Source organism: Macaca nemestrina, chromosome 17 (genome assembly GCF_043159975.1).
Source record: "Macaca nemestrina isolate mMacNem1 chromosome 17, mMacNem.hap1, whole genome shotgun sequence".
Classification (NCBI taxonomy): domain Eukaryota; kingdom Metazoa; phylum Chordata; class Mammalia; order Primates; family Cercopithecidae; genus Macaca; species Macaca nemestrina.
Window position 1 is genome coordinate 18938787 of NC_092141.1, and position 18374 is coordinate 18957160.

The following is an 18374-nucleotide window of genomic DNA, read 5'->3' on the forward strand; positions in this document are numbered from 1 at the left end:
AGTGCAGTGGCATGATCTCAGCTCACTGCAACCTCCACCTTCCGGGTTCAAGTGATTCTCCTGCCTCAGCCTCCCTAGTAGCTGAGATTACAGGTACTTGCCACCACACTTGGCTAATTTTTGTATTTTTAGTAGAGACGGGGTTTCACCATGTTGGCCAGGCTGGTCTTGAACTCCTGACCTCAGGTGATCCTCCTGCCTCGGCCTCCCAAAGTGCTAGGATTACAGCTGTGAGCCACTGCACCTGGCCAAAACTTTAAATTGATGTGAAAATCAGGCATCTCACAGTACTAAAAAATAAATAAATAAATAAATAAAATTCTGAAAAATACAAGTGCTGAGTTTTTTTGATGGTAGAGCAATTTTTTTTTTTTTTTTTTTTTGAGACCGAGCCTCCCCCTTTCGCCCAGGCTGGAATGAAATGGTGCAATCTTGGCTCACTGCAACCTCAGCCCCCCAGGTTCAAGTGATTCTCCTGCCTCAGCCTCCTGAGTAGCTGGGATTATGGGCATACGCCACCATGCCTGGCTAATTTTTGTATTTTTAGTAGAGACAAGGTTTCACCATGTTGGCCAGGCTGATCCCCAACTCTGACTTCAGGTGATCTACCCGCCTCAGCCTCCCAAAGTGCTGGGATTACAGGTGTGAACCACTGTGCCCAGCCTTATTTTTTCTTTTTTTGAGACAAGGTCTCACTCTATCACCCAGACTGGAATGCAGTGGCTTGATCTCAGCCCACTTGCAGCCCTGACCTTCTGGACTGAAGTGATTCTCCCACCTTAGCCTCCTGAGTAGCTGGGACTACAGGCGTGCACCACCATGCCTGGCTAATTTTTGTAGTTTTTGTAGAGACAGGATTTTGCCATGTTGCCCAGGCTGGTCTCAAACTCCTGAGCTCAAGCAGTTTGTCAGCCTTGGCCTTCCAAAGTGCTGGGATTACAGGTGTGAACCACGGTGCCTGATCATGAGACCAATTTTTTTTTTTTTGAGACAGAGTCTCACTATGTCACCCAGGCTGGAGTGCAGTGGCACGATTGTGGCCCACTGCAACCTCTGCCTCCCGGGTTCAAGTGATTCTTCTGCCTCAGCCTCCCAAGTAGCTGGGACTATAGGCACACGCCACCACACCCAGCTAATTTTTGCATTTTTAGTAGAGACAGCCTTTCTTCATATTGGTCATGCTGGTCTTGAACTCCTGACCTTGTGATCTGCCTGCCTCGCCCTCCCAAAGTGCTGGGATTACAGGTGTGAGCCACAGCACCCCGCCAGAGAACAATTTTTTAATAGTAACTTGTTATATATAGTATTTTATGTAGTACCTATTTCGTACAGTGCAACTTGTTTTTAAACTATTTATAGGCTGGGTGCAGTGGCTCATGCCTGTATTCCCAGCACTTCGGGAGGCTGAGGCAGGAGGATTACTTGAGGTCAGGAGTTCAAGACCAGCCTGGCCAATATGATGAAACCCCATCTCTACTAAAAATACAGAATTAGCTGGGCGTGGTGGCATGCACCTGTATTCCCAGCTACTTTCAAGGCCGAGGTGAGAGGATTGCTTGAGCCTGGGAGTTCAAGGCTGCAGTTAGCTATTATCATGCTACTGCACTGCAGCCTGGTTAACAGAGTGAGATCCCATCTTAAAAAAAAAGAAAAGAAAACTATTTATTGCTTGTGTCTGCTTTATTTTCAAAGGTCTAACTCATCTTATTACTATGGATTTACACCAGAAGGAAATTCAGGGCTTCTTCAATATTCCTGTTGACAATTTAAGAGCATCTCCCTTCTTATTACAGTATATTCAAGAAGAGGTGAGCTAGCTCAAACTTTTTTATTTTAACATTCTGATTAAGGTTGAAAGATGTATTTCCATTTCCTTAGGATATCCCTAAAGGGTTAAAACTTGGTGTATTCTACCTAAAGTACCATTATACTTTATAGATATAATCCAGCATATTTTAGAATTCTGAATCTGCAGTTTGTTTCTTTAGTTAAGCTCTTAAAATTGCTTTTTCTTTTGGACCTCAGGTACCTAGAATTGGACTAGATATGATTGTAATGAGTAATTCACTCTCATTACTAGTCTATGCTTGGTCCTGGTTCTGTTTTATATATCCATCTATCCATCCTGTCTGTCTGTCCACCTAGTTATAATAGTCAGCATCCATGATCCCCCGCTCCCAGCAGGAAAACTAGAATCACCAGAATGACTTAGAGCTGCTCGTGGGCTCCTTCTCTCTCCTCTCCCCTGCCTCCTTACACCCTAGGGAACCACTGTCCCGAAGCAGTGTTGAATTTATCCAATGCTTTTTCTGTATCAGTGGAGATGATCATGTTTTTTCCCTTCATTCTATTAATGTGGTTTATTACCACCCTTGCATCCTGGGGTTACATTTGTTTTTCTTTGATATGAGTTAGCATTTTTGTGACTTGCTATTTAAGAAAGCTTTAAAAATGTTAATTGATATTGTACTTAGCTATTTTGCTTTTAGCTGTTTTTCTTTCCTTTTTTGTTTTTTTGAGATGGAGTCTCACCCTGTCACGCCCAGACGGGAGTGCAATGGCGTGATCTCGGCCCACTGAAACCTCCGCCTCCCAGGTTCAAGCAATTCTCCTACCTCAGCCTCCCGAGTAGCTGGATTACAGGCATGCACTACCACCCCTGGCTAAGTTTTTGTATCTTTAGTAGAGATGGGGTTTCAGCCTGTTGGCCAGGCTGGTCTTGAACTCCTGACCTCGTGATCCGCCTGCCTCGGCCTCCCAAAGTACTGGGATTACAGGCATGAGCCACCGCACCGGGCCTTAGCTGTTTTTCTTACATAAATTATTTCTCTCTTTAATAACTTTTCTAGAGAGCTTCTTTTTACAGTACTTTATTTAAAAGATGGCAGTTTATAGGTTTCTGAGGAACTTCTTTCTGGTAAGAATACAAGGCTTCCCCATTCTCCAGCAATTGATGTAAGTCCTTATAGAGAAAATGAATTTAAGTATTTTTGAAAGAGAAAAATGTAAAATATTCTGCTTTGTTTTTCTTTAAAGTTACACACAAGAAACATAAAAACTCTAGTCCAGGCGCAGTGGCTCACGCCTATAATCCCAGCACTTTGGGAGTCCGAGGCGGGTGGATCACTTGAGGTCAGGAGTTCAGACCAGCCTAGCCAATATGGTGAAACTCCGTCTTTACTAAAAATACATAATTAGCTGGATATGGTGGTGGGCGCCTGTAATCCCAGTTACTTGGGAGGTTGAGGCAGGAGAATTGCTTGAACCTGGGAGGTGGAGGTTGCAGTGAGCCAGGATTATGCCATGGCACTCCTGCCTGGGTGACAGAGTGAGACTCTGTCTCATCAAAAACAAAAAAGAAAACAAAAATACTCTAACAAATTCAAAAAATAATAGAGACTTTAATTTTGCCTGAAAATTTTTTTTGTTGTTCTTTGAGATAGGGTCTTTCTCTGTCACCCAGGCTGGAGTGCTGTGGTGCCATGATAGCTCACTGCAACCTTGAACTCCTGGGCTCAAGAGATTTCTCCCACCTCAGTCTCCTGAGTAACTGAGATTAGAGGTGTGCCACCACACCTAGCTAATTAAAAAAATATATTTCCAGAGTTAGAATCTTGCTATGTTACCCAGGCTGGTCTCAAACTCTGTGCCTGCCCTAATTTTACCTGAATATTATTCTCAGTTGAAAGAGATGGTGAGATAAAATTGGCAAATGTCTTGATAGGGAAGGATGAAGAGGTTTAGGCAGAGAGAGAGTGAGAGGGTGAGCATTGAACGTGGTTCAGTTAGCAACCAGCCATGCGGAGAAACCTGTCATTTTGGAAGAAATAGAGCAGTCGCTATAGACTTATATGGGTTGCTGTCGACATCTTGTGGTTTTAGGGGATGTTTCCATTGAAGACACAGGCATGTTGTGTGCCAATGTCTCAAGGCACAAATGGCAATTGCACCTCTTGAGGGATGCCCAGTGGGTGAGCCTAAAGAACGAAGGCTGGGGCACCCTTGTGCTGGTTGCAAGGTCAGGCTGGAAGCCTAAGCCTAGTCATTGCCTGTAGTGCAGGCTTCTACCTCAGGATGACACTGCCTTCTACTTGAAAAAATCCCCATTTTAGTTTCATTGTTGAGAAGAAGTCAGGGCTGGGTGTGGTGGCCCACACCTATAATCCCAGCACTTTGAGAGGCTGAGGAGGTTGCATCAGTTTAGTCCAGGAGTTCAAGACCATCCTTGGCAATATGGCAAAACCCTGTCTCCACAAAAACTACAAAAATTAACCAGGTGTGGTGGTGCATGCCTGTAGTCCCAGCTACTCAGGAGGACGAGAAGTGGGAGGATTGCTTGAGCCTGGGAGGTCGAAGTTGTCCAGGTGGTCGAGGCTGCATTAAGCCATGACCTGGGTGACAGAATGAGATTCTGTCTTTAAAAAAAAAAAAAAAAATTAATGTATGGGAACTTGGTGTTAAAAAGGAATTTTTGTCGTATTGCTTTTTCTTTTTTTTTTTTTTTGGAGACAGAGTCTCTCTTTGTCACTCAGGCTGGAACACAATCTCGGCTCACAGCAACCTCCGCCTCCCGGGTTCAAGCGATTCTCCTGCCTCAGCCTCCCGAGTAGCTGGGATTACAGGCATGCACCACCACACCTGGCTAATTTTGTATTTTTAGTAGAGACAGGGTTTCTCCATGTTGGTTAGGCTGGTCTCGAACTCCCAACCTCAGGTGATCTGCCCACCTTCGCCTCCCAAAGTGCTGGGATTACAGGCATGAGCCACCACGCTCGGCCTAATTGTTGTATTTTTAGTAGAGATAGCGTTTCACGGTGTTGGCCAGGCTGGTCTTGAATTTCTGAACTCCAGAGATCTGCCTGCCTCAGCTTCCCAAAGTACTGGTATTACAGGCATGAGCTACCACAGCTGGCCTGTATTGCCTTTTTATAGTATATGTATCTTGTCTCTTTTGTTTTTATGTGTTAGAGTCTCTTAAAGCAGGGGATAGATATTCATGTTTCACTGAATCTAAGGTGCTGTCAGTCCAAGCTTACATTATTTTATGTCACCAAGAAAGAAGAAAACATTGCTAATTATACTGTGGCACCGTGCCTTCTTGTCACTTAGTGATCCTATTCTGCAGGTTTTGATGCTGACACTTTCATCTCTGATAGCTCATACTTTATCTCTTGTGTTTGTCACTGGAATTTAAGCACCTTCTGCCAGAGTTAGAAGGAACATTCTGGCCGGGCGCGGTGGCTCAAGCCTGTAATCCCAGCACTTTGGGAGGCCGAGACGGGCGGATCACGAGGTCAGGAGATCAAGACCATCCTGGCTAACACAGTGAAACCCCGTCTCTACTAAAAATACAAAAACTTAGCCGGGCGAGGTGGCAGGCGCCTGTAGTCCCAGCTACTCGGGAGGCTGAGGCAGGAGAATGGCGTAAACCCGGGAGGCGGAGCTTGCAGTGAGCTGAGATCCGGCCACTGTACTCCAGCCTGGGTGACAGAGCGAGACTCCGTCTCAAAAAAAAAAAAAAAAAAAAAAAAAAAAGAAGGAACATTCTGGTACTAGGATGCTCGTTGCCTTGAAACTTTTGCCACCTTTTTTTTTTTTTTTTTTTTTTGAGACGTAGTCTCGCTCTGTCGCCCAGGCTAGAGTGTAGTGACATGATCTCGGCTCACTGCAAGCTCCGCCACCCGGGTTCACGCCATTTTCCTGCTTCAGCCTCCCCAGTAGCTGGGACTACAGGCACCTACCACCATGCCTAGCTAATTTTTTTGTATTTTTAGTAGAGACGGGTTTCACCGTGTTAGCCAGGATGGTCTCAGTCTCCTGACCTAGTGATCGCCTGCCTCGGCCTCCCAAAGTGCTGGGATTATAGGTGTGAGCCACCGCGCCTGGCCAACTTTTGCCATCTATTCTGAGGGCATCTGTCAGTGTCTGCTGCCTTCCGCTGCATTGCTGGGGATGTGTCAGGCAGTCCTTTTCCAATTCAGTCCTTTTCACAGTTTCACCTACTGGTAGGGATCTTCCTTTCTTAAGTTTCATAAAGCATTTGATTGTTGCCTTGCAAGAAAATGTGGAATTGTATCATTTTTCCAGTGATAAATATTTGATTCATGAATATCAAATTACACCCTGATGGTCCCTTCCTGTGTCTTTCTGCATACATGATAAGTTTTCTTTTCTTTTTTTTCTTTTTGAGACGGAGTTTTGCTCTTGTTACCCAGGCTGGAGTGCAATGGCGCGATCTCGGCTCACCGCAACCTCTGCCTCCCAGGTTCAAGCGATTCTCCTGCCTCAGCCTCCCGAGTAGCTGGGATTACAGGCATGGGCCACCATGCCCAACTAATTTTGTATTTGTAATAGAGAGGGGGTTTCTCCGTGTTGGTCAGGCTGGTCTTGAACTCCCGACCTCAGGTCATCCACCCACCTCAGCCTCCCAGAGTGCTGGGATTACAAGCGTGAGCCACCACATCCGACTTGATAATTTTTCATTTTAGTGAAAAATTTATTGAAAAGAATCATAGTAATTCTTTCTGGAGACATTTTAAATGGTTCAAATGATTGTCCTGCCTCAGCCTCCTGAGTAGCTGGATTACAAGTGTGCACCACCACGCCTGGCTAATTTTTTTTTGCATTTTTAGTAGAGAGGGGGTTTCACTATGCTGGCCACACTGGTCTTGGCTCAGATTTTCTGCCCGCCTTGGCCTCCCAAAGTGCTGGGATTGTGGGCATGAGCCACCACGCCTGGCCATCTTTGGGAATTTTTTTTTAATCTGTTAAGTATTTCATCCCTTCTATTTCTTTTATTATTTTCCTTTGGGAACTATTAAGTCCTGAAAATTTTGGATCTAGTCTTTGTAACTTTTAAGAACTTATTTTACTTTTTGCATACTTATATATATAGCATTCCGGGGAAATTCCTTGGCTTGGTCTTCCCTGGTTTGTTCTTAAAGTTGTGTTTATTCTACTGTTAAGCCAGCCAGCTACTGGGTTTCTTTAGACCATAATAACTTCCTCCTCCTAGATTTATTTGTGGTTCTTTTTCATAATAACTTGTTCTTTCTTGTTGTATATAATTTCCCGTTTTAACCTCTATAGAGACAATAGACTTGTTTTTGTTAGAGTCCTTTCTTTTAGGTCCTTTAATTGTTATTAACTGTTTTCTTGGTTCTATCTTTTCTTGGCTGGGTTTGGTAATGTTTGATGAGACAAGGAAGTACATGAAAAAGTTTAGAAAGACTGCCAGCAAAAATAATGAAAGTGCCGAAATGGAAATATATTTTACTGCCTTACTTCCTGAGAGTGTTGGATAAATTAGGCTTTCCTGTAGATACAGCTGAGACATGTGATTATGCCGGCTGCAACTGTACTAGATTATTCAAATTAATCATTTTTTTGTTCATTTGCTAAGTAGTTATTATTTAGTACTTGTTATATGGTAGGCATTGTTTTATACATGGTGCTAGATGTTATTAACTGCTCATATTAAAATTCAGTGGTGTAATTGAAAACAAAACAATGAGAATATAGTTAATATATTTTTTTAAAATAGTGCTGGGCTGATTATCCTTTAACAAATTGGTTGCTTCAACATGTTATGACTGCGATATGTTAAATAGCCATTTGTTTGAACTGCACTAATTTGGAATTTGACAGCTTGTACTCAGATTGAACTGGATATCCTTGTACTTTGAAATTACATGTAGTTAGGAATCTTATTGACTAGATATATAGAAACATCTTTACACTGCATTATTAGTATTTGCTGGCAGAGATATGAGCTAATCACCAATTATCCCTGCTTTTTTCCTAAAAGAAGTCTGTGTGGCTCACACGTTAGTAATATTTTTTCGTAGACAGGTTCCTTTTTTCGTTTTCCAAAGAAGAATTTTACTTTGAACTTTTTCTTTTTTTAGAAAACTTTCAACTAACCAAGCATTTTTGGGTCTGTTGGAATTTTCCTTTTTGTCGACATGCAGTAAATATCTGACTTCTTGTCTGTCACAGATCCCAGATTACAGGAATGCAGTAATCGTGGCCAAGTCTCCAGCATCGGCGAAGAGGTAGGTGGGAATCTCATAACCTCTTTCTGGATCTACTTCTAAGGATTGTATCCCTGATGAGTTCCAGACATTCTAGTTTGAACTTCAGTGGTTCCCAGTGATACCTCTTATTTTTCTTCCATGGACTGGTGTTTTAAGATTGTTCTGTCAACTCCATTTATTAAGTAAACATTTTAATTTACTCTCTTCTTTTTTCCAATCCCGCTGTATAATTGGCAGATATATTTCTTAAGTTATCTTCTACTTACACTTTATTTTGTTTCTTTTTATTATTTTTATTTATCTTTTGAGATGCAGTTTTGCTCTTGTTGCCCGAGCTGGAGTGTAGTGGCGTGATCTCAGCTCACCACAACCTCCACCTCCTGGATTCAAGTGATTCTCCTGCCTCAGCCTCCCAAGTAGCTGGGATTACAGGCGTGCACCACCATGCCTGGCTAATGTTTGTATTTTTAGTAGAGATGGGGTTTCACCATGTTGGTCAGGCTGGTCTCAAACTCCTGACTTCTGGTGATCCACCCGCCTCAGCCTCCCATAGTGCTGGGATTACAGGCGTGAGCCACCACACCAGGCCTTGTTCTTATTTTTATTTTTATTTTTAATAGTAGAAACAGAGTTTTGCCATGTTGTCCAGGCCAGTCTTGAACTACTGAGGCTCCCACCCGCCTTAGCTTCCCAAAGTGCTGGGATTATAGGCATGAGCCACCACACCTGACCTCAATCATATTTCTTGACCAAAGCAATCCAGGTCTGGGGAATGCGATCTAGTGTTTTCCCCAGACCCAGATTGACAATCACATGTCAATCTTCGAGTCTGGCATTTACAGTACTGGCGAATATTTACAGTACTAGCAGACAACTTTGTAGTTGTTTACTGCCCCTTATTTGAGGAACTCAGAAATTGATTAACAGAATTTTATCCACCTGAGAGGTCAGTTATTTGTATATGTTAAAGGTGACATTTGGCAAAATTGATACAACCTGAGGTGTACCAAAGGGGCAGCCTTGAGAGTCAGTAGAGTGAGTTACATGTAACCTGGAGTAACTGATGTGTCACTAATGCATACTTAAAATTGTATGTTGGTGAGAGGATTTCATATACCAGTATTTTGTGGAGAAGCCACTCAATTGGAGAGGGAAAGAACAAAATCACTTGTAGGAATAAAGCCTTTTTTCTAAAAAAGCCCTTTTAAAGTTATTTTTCAGTTGAATACCTTTGTTCGCTGGATTGTTGTTGAGTCCTGTGGAATGAAAGAAAGTGTAGGGTCCCTCCATCCTGGGCCCGTGGGCTAGCAGTATTGAAGGATGGAGGAGAACTTGCATACAGTAAGCTATTGATTTCAAAAGTATTTCTCATAGGTCATTGGATATTATAAATTAAGAATAGCACTTTAATATGTAGACTTAGTATATTAAATAAAATAAATGGGCATTTGAGATAAAACCATTACATGGCTGTGTTCTTGTGGCTGACTTTCCCAACCCAGCCAGGCCTGTGTTCACCCACGTGTCCTTCAAGAAGTTGTATCACCTGGTCTCCTCTTGTCCATTTGATTAAATTGTAAGAAACAGATTCAATTTTAGAAGGTAAACATTTCAAATAACTTTTTCAAACATTTGTTCAAAGGCTGAATTAACTTTACTTGGTAATTTTTCTCTGATATACATGCTTTAAAAAAATTTAGATAAAAAATCATGTAATACACAAACAATCATTTTAAAGTATAGAATTCACTGGCATTTAGTGCATTCGCAATGTTGTGTAACCACCACTTAGCTCTGTTTTCAGAACATTTTTGTCATCCCAGAAAAACACCTAGTACCCATTCAGCAATCATTCCTTATCCCTTCACCTTCTGTCCCTTGGCAGCCACACTATGTGGCCTTTTGTGTCTGGTTTCTTTCACTTAGCAGTTTTCAAGGTTCATCTGTGGTGTAGCATGTAGTATCTCAGTGGTTTTTGTTTTTGTTCGAGACAGAGTTATTGTTGTTGTTCGAGACAGAGTCTTGCTCTGTTGCCCAAACTGGAGTGCAGTGGTGCGATCTCAGCTCACTGCAACCTCCTGGGTTCAAGCGATTCTCCTGCCTCAGCCTCCCAAGTAGCTGGAATTACAGGTGCATGCCACCACACCTGAGTAATTTTTGTATTTTTAGTAGAGATGGGGTTTCACCATGTTAGTCAGGCTGATCTTGAACTCCTGACCTCATCATCTGCCCACCTCAACCTCCCAGAGTGCTGGGATTACAGGCGTGAGCCACCGCGGTTGGCCAGTACCTCAGTCCTTTTGATGGCTGAGTAATGTTGCATTGTATGTGTATGCTAGTTTGTTTATCCATTCATCTGTTGATGGACACTTTTTTTTTTTTAACCTTTTGGCTATTATGAATAGTACTCCTATGATCATTCATGGATTAGTTTTTGTGTGGGCATAAATTTTCATTTTTCATTTCTTGTGGATATATATTAGGATTGGAATTGCTGGGTCATATGGCAGTTTCGTTTATGTTTTGAGGAACTACCAGTCTCTTTTCCACTGCAGCTGCCCATTTTACATTCCCACCAGCAGAGTGTGAGGGTTCCAACTTCTCTGCATCCTCACTGACACTTAATTCTCTAATTTTTTTCATTATAATCATCCTAGTGGGTGTGAAATGGTACCTTATTGTGGTTTTCATTTGCATTTTCCCTAATGATTGATGATGTTGAGTATCTTTTTCTATTTTAATGAGACAGGGTCTCACTACGTTGCTCAGGCTGGGCTCAAACTCTTGGGCTCAATCAATCCTTCTTCCTCAGCCTGTTGAGTATATACGTATATATGTGTTTGTATATATAGGTACATATATATGTGTATATATGTATATACACGTATATGTGTGTGTATATATATGCATATGTGTGTGTATATATATATATTTTATATATATATATATATATTTTTTTTTTTTTTGAGACAGAGTCTCGCTCTGTTGCCTAGGCTGGAGTGCAGTGGCACAATCTCAGCTCACTGCAACCTCTGCCTCCCAGGTTTAAGTGATTCTCCTGCTTCAACCTCCTGAGTAGCTGGGATTACAAGTATGCGCCACCATGCCCAGCTGTTGAGTATATTTTTATGTGCTTTTCGGCCATTTGTATATATTTGGAGAAATGCCTGTTAACACCCTTTGCCCTTTTAATAATTGGGTTGTGTTTTTGTTGAGTTATAAGCATTCTTTATATATTCTACATACTAAACCCTTGTTAGATACATGATTTGCAGATATTTTCTCTCTTTCTGCAGATTGTCTTTTCACTGTCTTGATAGTGTTCTTTCACACAAACAGGTTTCAATATTGGCAAAGTTCAATTTATCTTTTTTTTTTTTTTTTTTTTTGAGACGGAGTCTCGGTCTGTTGCCCAGGCTGGAGTGCAATGGCATGGTCTTGGCTCACTGCAACTTCTGCCTCCTGGCTACAAGTAATTCTCCTGCCTCAGCCTCCTGAGCAGCTGGGATTACAGGTGCCTGCCACTACACCTGGCTAATTTTTTGTATTTTTAGTAGAGATGGGGTTTCACCATGTTGGCCAGGCTGGTCTTGAACTCTCGACCTCATGATCCGCCTGCCTTGGCCTCCCAAATCAGTTTATGTTTTTTGTTTGTTATTGCCTCTGCTTCTGATGTCATATCTAAGAATCTATTGGCCAGGTGCAGTGGCTCACTTCTGTAATCTCAGCACTTTGGGAGGCTGAGGCAGGAGGATCACTTGAGCCCAGAAATTTGAGACTAGCCAGGGCAATATAGTGAGACCTCATTTCTAAGGGGAAAAAAAATATTAACTGGATGTGGTGGCATGTATCTGTGGTTCTAGCTACTTGGGTGGCTGAGGTGGGAGGATTGCTAGAGCCCAGGAGGTCAAGGCTACAGTGAGCTGTGATTGCACCACTGCCTTCCAGTCTGATTGACACAGCCAGATCCTGTCTCAAAAAAAAAAAGAAGAGTCCATTGCCAAATCCGAGGTCATGAAATTTACCCCTGTATTGTCTCCTAATGATTTTAGTTTTTGCTCTTATATTTAGGTATTTGATATTTTATTTATTTATTTATTTATTTATTTATTTTTGAGACAGAGTCCAGAGTCTTGCTCTGTTGCCCAAGCTCAAGTGCAGTGACATGATCTTGGCCCACTGCAACCTCCAGCTCCTGGGTTCAAGCAATTCTCCTGCCTCAGCCTCTTCAGTAGCTGAGATTACAGGTGTGTGCCACCACGCCTGGCTAATTTTTGTATTTTTAGTAGAGACAGAGTTTCACCATGTTCGTCAGGCTAGTCTCAAACTCCTGACTTCAAGTGATCCACCCGCCTTGGCCTCCCAAAACGCTGAGATTACAGGCATGAGCCACTGTGCCTGGCTGGTCTTTGATCATTTTGAGTTAATATGTGTATATGGAGTAAGATGGGCATCCAGCTTCATTCTGAGCATGTGGAGATGCAGTTATTCCAGCACCATTTGTTGAAAGACTACCTTTTCTCCATTATATTGCCTTTGCTCTTTCATCAAAGATCAGTTGACAATATTTATGTAGGTCTGTTTCTGAGCTCTCTGTTTTGTTCCATTTATATATTTGTCTGTTCTTTCACCAATCCCACATTGTCTTGATTACTATAGCTTTTTTTTTTTTTTTAAGACTGAGTCTCTGTTACCTAGGCTGGAGTACAGTTGCTTGATCTCAGCTCACTGCAACCTCCACCTCCTGGGTTCAAGCCATTCTTGTGCCTCAGCCTCCCGAGTAGCTGGGCTTACAGGTGTGCACTACTATGCCTGGCTAATTTTTGTGTTTTTAGTAGAGACGGGGTTTCGCCATGTTGGCCAGGCTGGTCTCCAGCTCCTGACCTCAAGTGATCTTGACCTCAAGTGATCCTCCCAAAGTATTGGGATTACAGGCGTGAGCCACCGCACCCAGCCACCATAGCTTTTTTATTTTTTTTGAGACGGAGTTTCACTCTTGTTTCTCAGGCTGCACAATCTCAGCTCACTGCAACCTTTGCCTCCCAGGTTCCAGCTACTCTACTGCCTCAGCCTCCCAAGTAGCTGGGATTACAGATGTGCACCACTTCACCTGGCTAATTAGTAGAGATGGTGTTTTGCTATGTTGATCAGGCTGGTGACCAACCTGATCTTCTGACCTCAGGTGATCCACCCACCTTGGTCTCCCAAAGTGCTGGGATTATAGGTGTGAGCCACCACGCTCGGCCCTCTATAGCTTTTTTTTCTTTTGAGACGGAGTTTCATTCCTGTTGCCCAGGTTGGGTTACAGTGGCACGACTTCGGCTCGCCCCACAACCTCTACCTCCTGAGTTCAAGTGATTCTCCTGCCTCAGCCTTCTGACTAGCTGGGATTACAGGCATGAGCCACCACGCCTATCTAATTTTGTATTTTTAGTAGAGATGGGGTTTCTCCATGTTGGTCAGGCTGGTATCGAACTCCTGACCTCAGGTGATCCACCTGCCTCAGCTTCCCAAAGTGTTGGGATTATAGGTGTGAGCCACTGCACCCGGCCCTCTATAGCTTTTCAATAATCTTTTTTTTTTTTTTTTTTTTTTGGAGATGGAGTCTCGCTCTGTTGCCCAGACTGGAGTGCAGTGGCACAATCTCAGCTTACTGCAACCTCCGCCTCCTGGGTTCAAGCAGTTCTGTGCCTCAGCCTCCCGAGTAGCTGGGATTACAGGTACCTGCCGCCATGCCCAGCTAATTTTTGTAGTTTTAGTAGAGATGGGGTTTCACCATCTTAGCCAGGCCAGTCTTGAACTCCTGACCTCATGATCCACTTGCCTCAGTCTCCCAAAGTGCTGGGATTACAGGTATGAGCCACCACGCCCAGTCTTAATAGTCTTCAAGTTGGGTATTGTCACACCTCCAACTTCGTTCTTCAATATTGTGTAGGCTATTCTGGGTCTTTTGCCTCTCCATATAAACTTCAGAATCAGTTTTTTGAAATCTACAAAATAACTTGTTGGGATTTGGATTGGGATTTGCATTAAATCTGTAGATCAAATTGGGAAGAACTGGCATATTGACAATATTAAGTCTTCCTATCCATGAACATGGGATACCATTTTTTAAAAATTTGTCTTTGATTTCTGTCATCAGAGTTTTCCCCATATAGATGTGTACTTTTTTTTTTTTTTTTTTTTTTTTGAGACGGAGTCTCGCTGTGTCTCCCAGGCTGGAGTGCAGTGGCGTGATCTCGGCTCACTGCAAGCTCCACCTCCCAGGTTCACGCCATTCTCCCGCCTCAGCCTCCCAAGTAGCTGAGACTACAGGCGCCCGCCACCACGCCCGGCTAGTTTTTTGTATTTTTAGTAGAGACGGGGTTTCACCATGTTAGCCAGGATAGTCTCGATCTCCTGACCTCGTGATCCACCCGCCTCGGCCTCCCAAAGTGCTGGGATTACAGGCTTGAGCCACCGCGCCCGGCCTTTTTTTTTTAAAGAGACAAAGTCTTGCTGTGTTTACCCAGGCTGGAGTGCACTGGTGCCATCACAGCTCACTACAGCCTTGAATTTTTGGGCTAATGGCAGTCCTTTCATTTCAGCCTCCTAAGTAGCTAGGACTATAGGTGCGCATCACTATGCCTGGCTAATTAAAAAATACATTTTTTTTTTTGGTACAGACAGGGGTCTGACTGTGTTGCCTAGGCTGGTCTCTAACACCTAGGCTCAGCCTCCCAGTGTTGGGATTGCAGGCATGAGCCATCTCTTCCAGCCCATATTTTGTTATATTTATGCCTAAATAAATATTTCATTTCTTTGGGTATCGCTTAATTTTTTTTTTTTTTTTGAGACGGAGTCTTGCTCTGTTGCCGAGGCTGGAGTGCAGTGGTGCAATCTCAGCTCACTGCAAGCTCCGCCTCCCGGGTTCACGCCATTCTCCTGCCTCAGCCTCCCGAGTAGCTGGGACTACAGGCGCCTGCCACCTCGCCCGGCTAGTTTTTTTGTATTTTTTAGTAGAGATGGGGTTTCACCGTGTTAGCCAGGATAGTCTCGATCTCCTGACCTCGTGATCCGCCCGCCTTGGCCTCCCAAAGTGCTGGGATTACAGGCTTGAGCCACCGCGCCCGGCCGGGTATCGCTTAATTTTTTAGACATTGTTTTCTTTAGTGCTGTGAGCATATTTATGATAGCTAATTTATTCTGTCTCGTTATTCTGACATTGGGCTTTTTCAGAGATTGTTTCTGTTGACTGCTTTTTTCCTGTGTATGGGCCATGTTTTTCTTTTCTTTTAATTTTTAAAAAACTTCTTACTTTATTATTTTAATTTAATTTTTATTTTTATTTTATGACAGAGTCTTTCTCTGTTGCCCAGGCTGGAGTGCAGTGGCGTGATCTCAGCTCACTGTGACCTCTGCCTTCCGGGTTCCAGCGATTCTCCTGCCTCAACCTCCTGAGTAGCTGGGATTACAGGAGTGCGCCACCACACCCAGCTAATTTTTGTATTTTTAGTAGAGACAGGGTTTCATCATGTTGGCTGGGCCAGTCTCAAACTCCTGACCTCAGGTGATCCACCCATCTTGGCCTCCCAAAGTGCTGGGATTACAGGTGTGAGCCGCCGTGCCTGGCCAAAACTTCTTCTTTTTTTTTTTTTTTTTTTTTTGAGACGGAGTCTCGCTCTGTCGCCCAGGCTGGAGTGCAGTGGCGCGATCTCGGCTCACTGCAAGCTCCGTCTCCCAGGTTCACGCCATTCTCCTGCCTCAGCTTCCTGAGTAGCTGGGACTACAGGCGCCCGCCACCACACCTGGCTAAGTTTTTGTATTTTTAGTAGAGATGGGGTTTCACAGTGTTGGCCAGGGTGGTCTCGATCTCCTGACCTCGTGATCCGCCCGCCTCGGCCTCCCAAAGTGCTGGGATTACAGGCGTGAGCCACCGCGCCCGGCCCAAAACTTCTTACTTTAAAAAAGAAAACAGAAACAAGATCTTGCTGTGTTTCTGGACTGGTCTCAAAACTCCTGGCCTCAAGCAATTCTCCTGCCTTGGCCTCCCAAAGTTCTAGAATTAAAAGTGTGAGCCACCATGCCTGGCCCATATTTTCCTTTTTGTCTGCATGCCTTGTACATTTTAGTTAAAAACAACATTTTAAATTATGTAATGTGAAAAATCTGAGCATCAGATTCTACCTCCACCAATTCTCAGTGTTTTTTGTTGCTGTTGTTTCTGTGATACATTTGTTTACTGGCTATCCTGTGCCAGTTCTGTAAAGACTGTATTCTTTGTAGCATTCAGCCACTGAAGTCTCTGGTTGGTTAGCTTACTGGCCAGCTAATGACTGGACAGAGATTTCCTGAAATGCCTTGAAGCAATAAATCTCCCACTTTCTTCAAGGTCTGTGTGTGTGTTTGTGCATGTCTTGAATTCTCCCAGCAGCTTACAACTCTGCCTTAGCCTTTACTTTCTGGTTGCACAGTGCCTTGAGGTCAGCCAAGGTTCAAGGTTAGGGGCTTTTCAGGTCCTTTCTGGGTAAGCACATGTTTTTTACATGCAGGAATAAGCTTTTCAAGGCCCATATGGCCATCTCATTCCCTAGATTTTCCTTTTTTTTTTTTTTTTTGTCTAGCCCCTTGTTTTACTCAACTGGCATTGTCACTTCAGGCCGCTGCAGTGTTGAACAGTTGCTGTTGATTGTTCATCTACTCTGGAGATACGACTGTTCACACAGAGTGAGCTCTAAGTCTGGTCATATTCTCCAGCCCTGAGTCTCAGCGAGCTGCCAGATAGGCATAATAGTGACGGTTATCTGAGAATGGGTTTCTTGAGAAACTCCAAACCTGTTCTTTTCCCACCAGTGGTTGCTAGTCTTCTGGTTTCTCATGGCCACCATGTTTATGAGGTTTCCAATTTTTGTCTTTCACACAACTGGAGAGAGAGGCATGGGAATAGGCAAGTTAAAACACACACAGTTTCTTTTTTTTTTTTTTTTTTTTTTGCAACAGGGTCTCACTCTGATGCCCAGACTGGAGTGCAGTGGCATGATTATGGTTTACTGCAGCCTCGACTTCCTGGTCTCAGGTGATCCTCCCACCTCAGCCTCCCAGGTAGCTGAGACCACAGGCATGCAGCACCATGCCTGGCTGATTTTTGTGTTTTTTGTGGAGATGGGGTTTCACTATATTGCCCAGGCTGGTCTCCAACTCCTGGCCTCAAGTGATCTGCCCATCTTAGCCTCCCAAAGTGTTGGGATAATAGTCATGAACCAGCATGCCCAGCCCAAAGTTTGCTGTTTAACAAGATTCAGCTGTTTTTCTTAAACACTCCTCAGATTGTTGCAAGCCATTGGTTCACTTCCATAGTTATGTAGAAGTTATTTTTTGCAAATTTTTTTAGAGTTTTTGTTTCTTTCATGGAGGAGCAGATTTTTTAGGGTCCTTATTCTGCCATTCTAGAGTGGTGCTTCTCTATAGTGTTTTTTTGTTTGTTTTTGTTTTTGTTTTTGAGACAGATTTTTATACTTGTCACCCAGGCTGGAGTGCAATGATGCCATCTTGGCTCACTGCAACCTCCACTTCCCAGGTTCAAGCGATTCTTCTGTCTCAGCCTCCTGAGTAGCTGGGATTACAGGCTCCCATCATCACACCCAGCTAATTTTTGTATTCTTAGTAGAGATGGAGTTTTCACCGTGTTGGCCAGGCTGGTCTGGAACTCCTAACCTCAGGTGATCTGCCTGCCTCAGCCTCCCAAAATGCTGGGATTACAGGCGTGAGCCACCACGTCCGGCCCTCTATAGTGTTTTGAATATCTCCTTATATAGCTGTTTTAATGGTTGTTCTAAGTATTTTATTACATATACAAAACATATTACAATATACTGATGTCATTTTATCAGTTTGAGTGAAATATAGAAGCCATACCTCTCTCTCTCGGTCTCTTTATTCTCCCTGTTTTTAATATATTTGTCTTAAATATTTCCTATACATACATTTATAGCAGTATCAGGCTGTTAGAATTTTCGCCTTTAGCTCACGGTAACCTCCACCTCCCAGGTTCAAGTAATTCTCCTGCCTCAGCCTCCTGAGTAGCTGGGACTACAGGTGAGTGCCACCACGCCCAGCTAATTTTTGTATTTTTAGTAGAGATGGGGTTTCACTGTGTTGACCAGGATGGTCTCCATCTCTTGATCTCACGATCTGCCCACCTCGGCCTCCCAAAGTGCTGGGATTACAGGCATGAGCCACCGCGCCCAGCCAGAAGTTTTGGTTTTAAACATCAAACATAATTTAGAAAAGTCAAGAAATGAAGGAAAGCTTATTATATTTACAAGTATTTTTGGTTCCTTCTTCCTTCCTGATATTCCA

The 18374-nt window shown here is 43.4% G+C and overlaps 1 protein-coding gene across 9 annotated transcripts in view; it reads left to right on the forward strand.

The window, feature by feature from the left end:
• The window catches only part of LOC105465877 (phosphoribosyl pyrophosphate synthetase associated protein 2), a 79050-nt gene that overhangs the window by 26551 nt on the left and 34125 nt on the right, over nucleotides 1–18374 (forward strand). For all 9 annotated transcript variants that reach the window (XM_071082480.1, XM_071082476.1, XM_071082481.1 and 6 more), the window contains 2 exons: nucleotides 1693–1808; nucleotides 7999–8054. In XM_071082480.1, the coding sequence (XP_070938581.1) occupies nucleotides 1693–1808; nucleotides 7999–8054 (172 nt within the window). The remainder of the gene's footprint in view (nucleotides 1–1692; nucleotides 1809–7998; nucleotides 8055–18374) is intronic.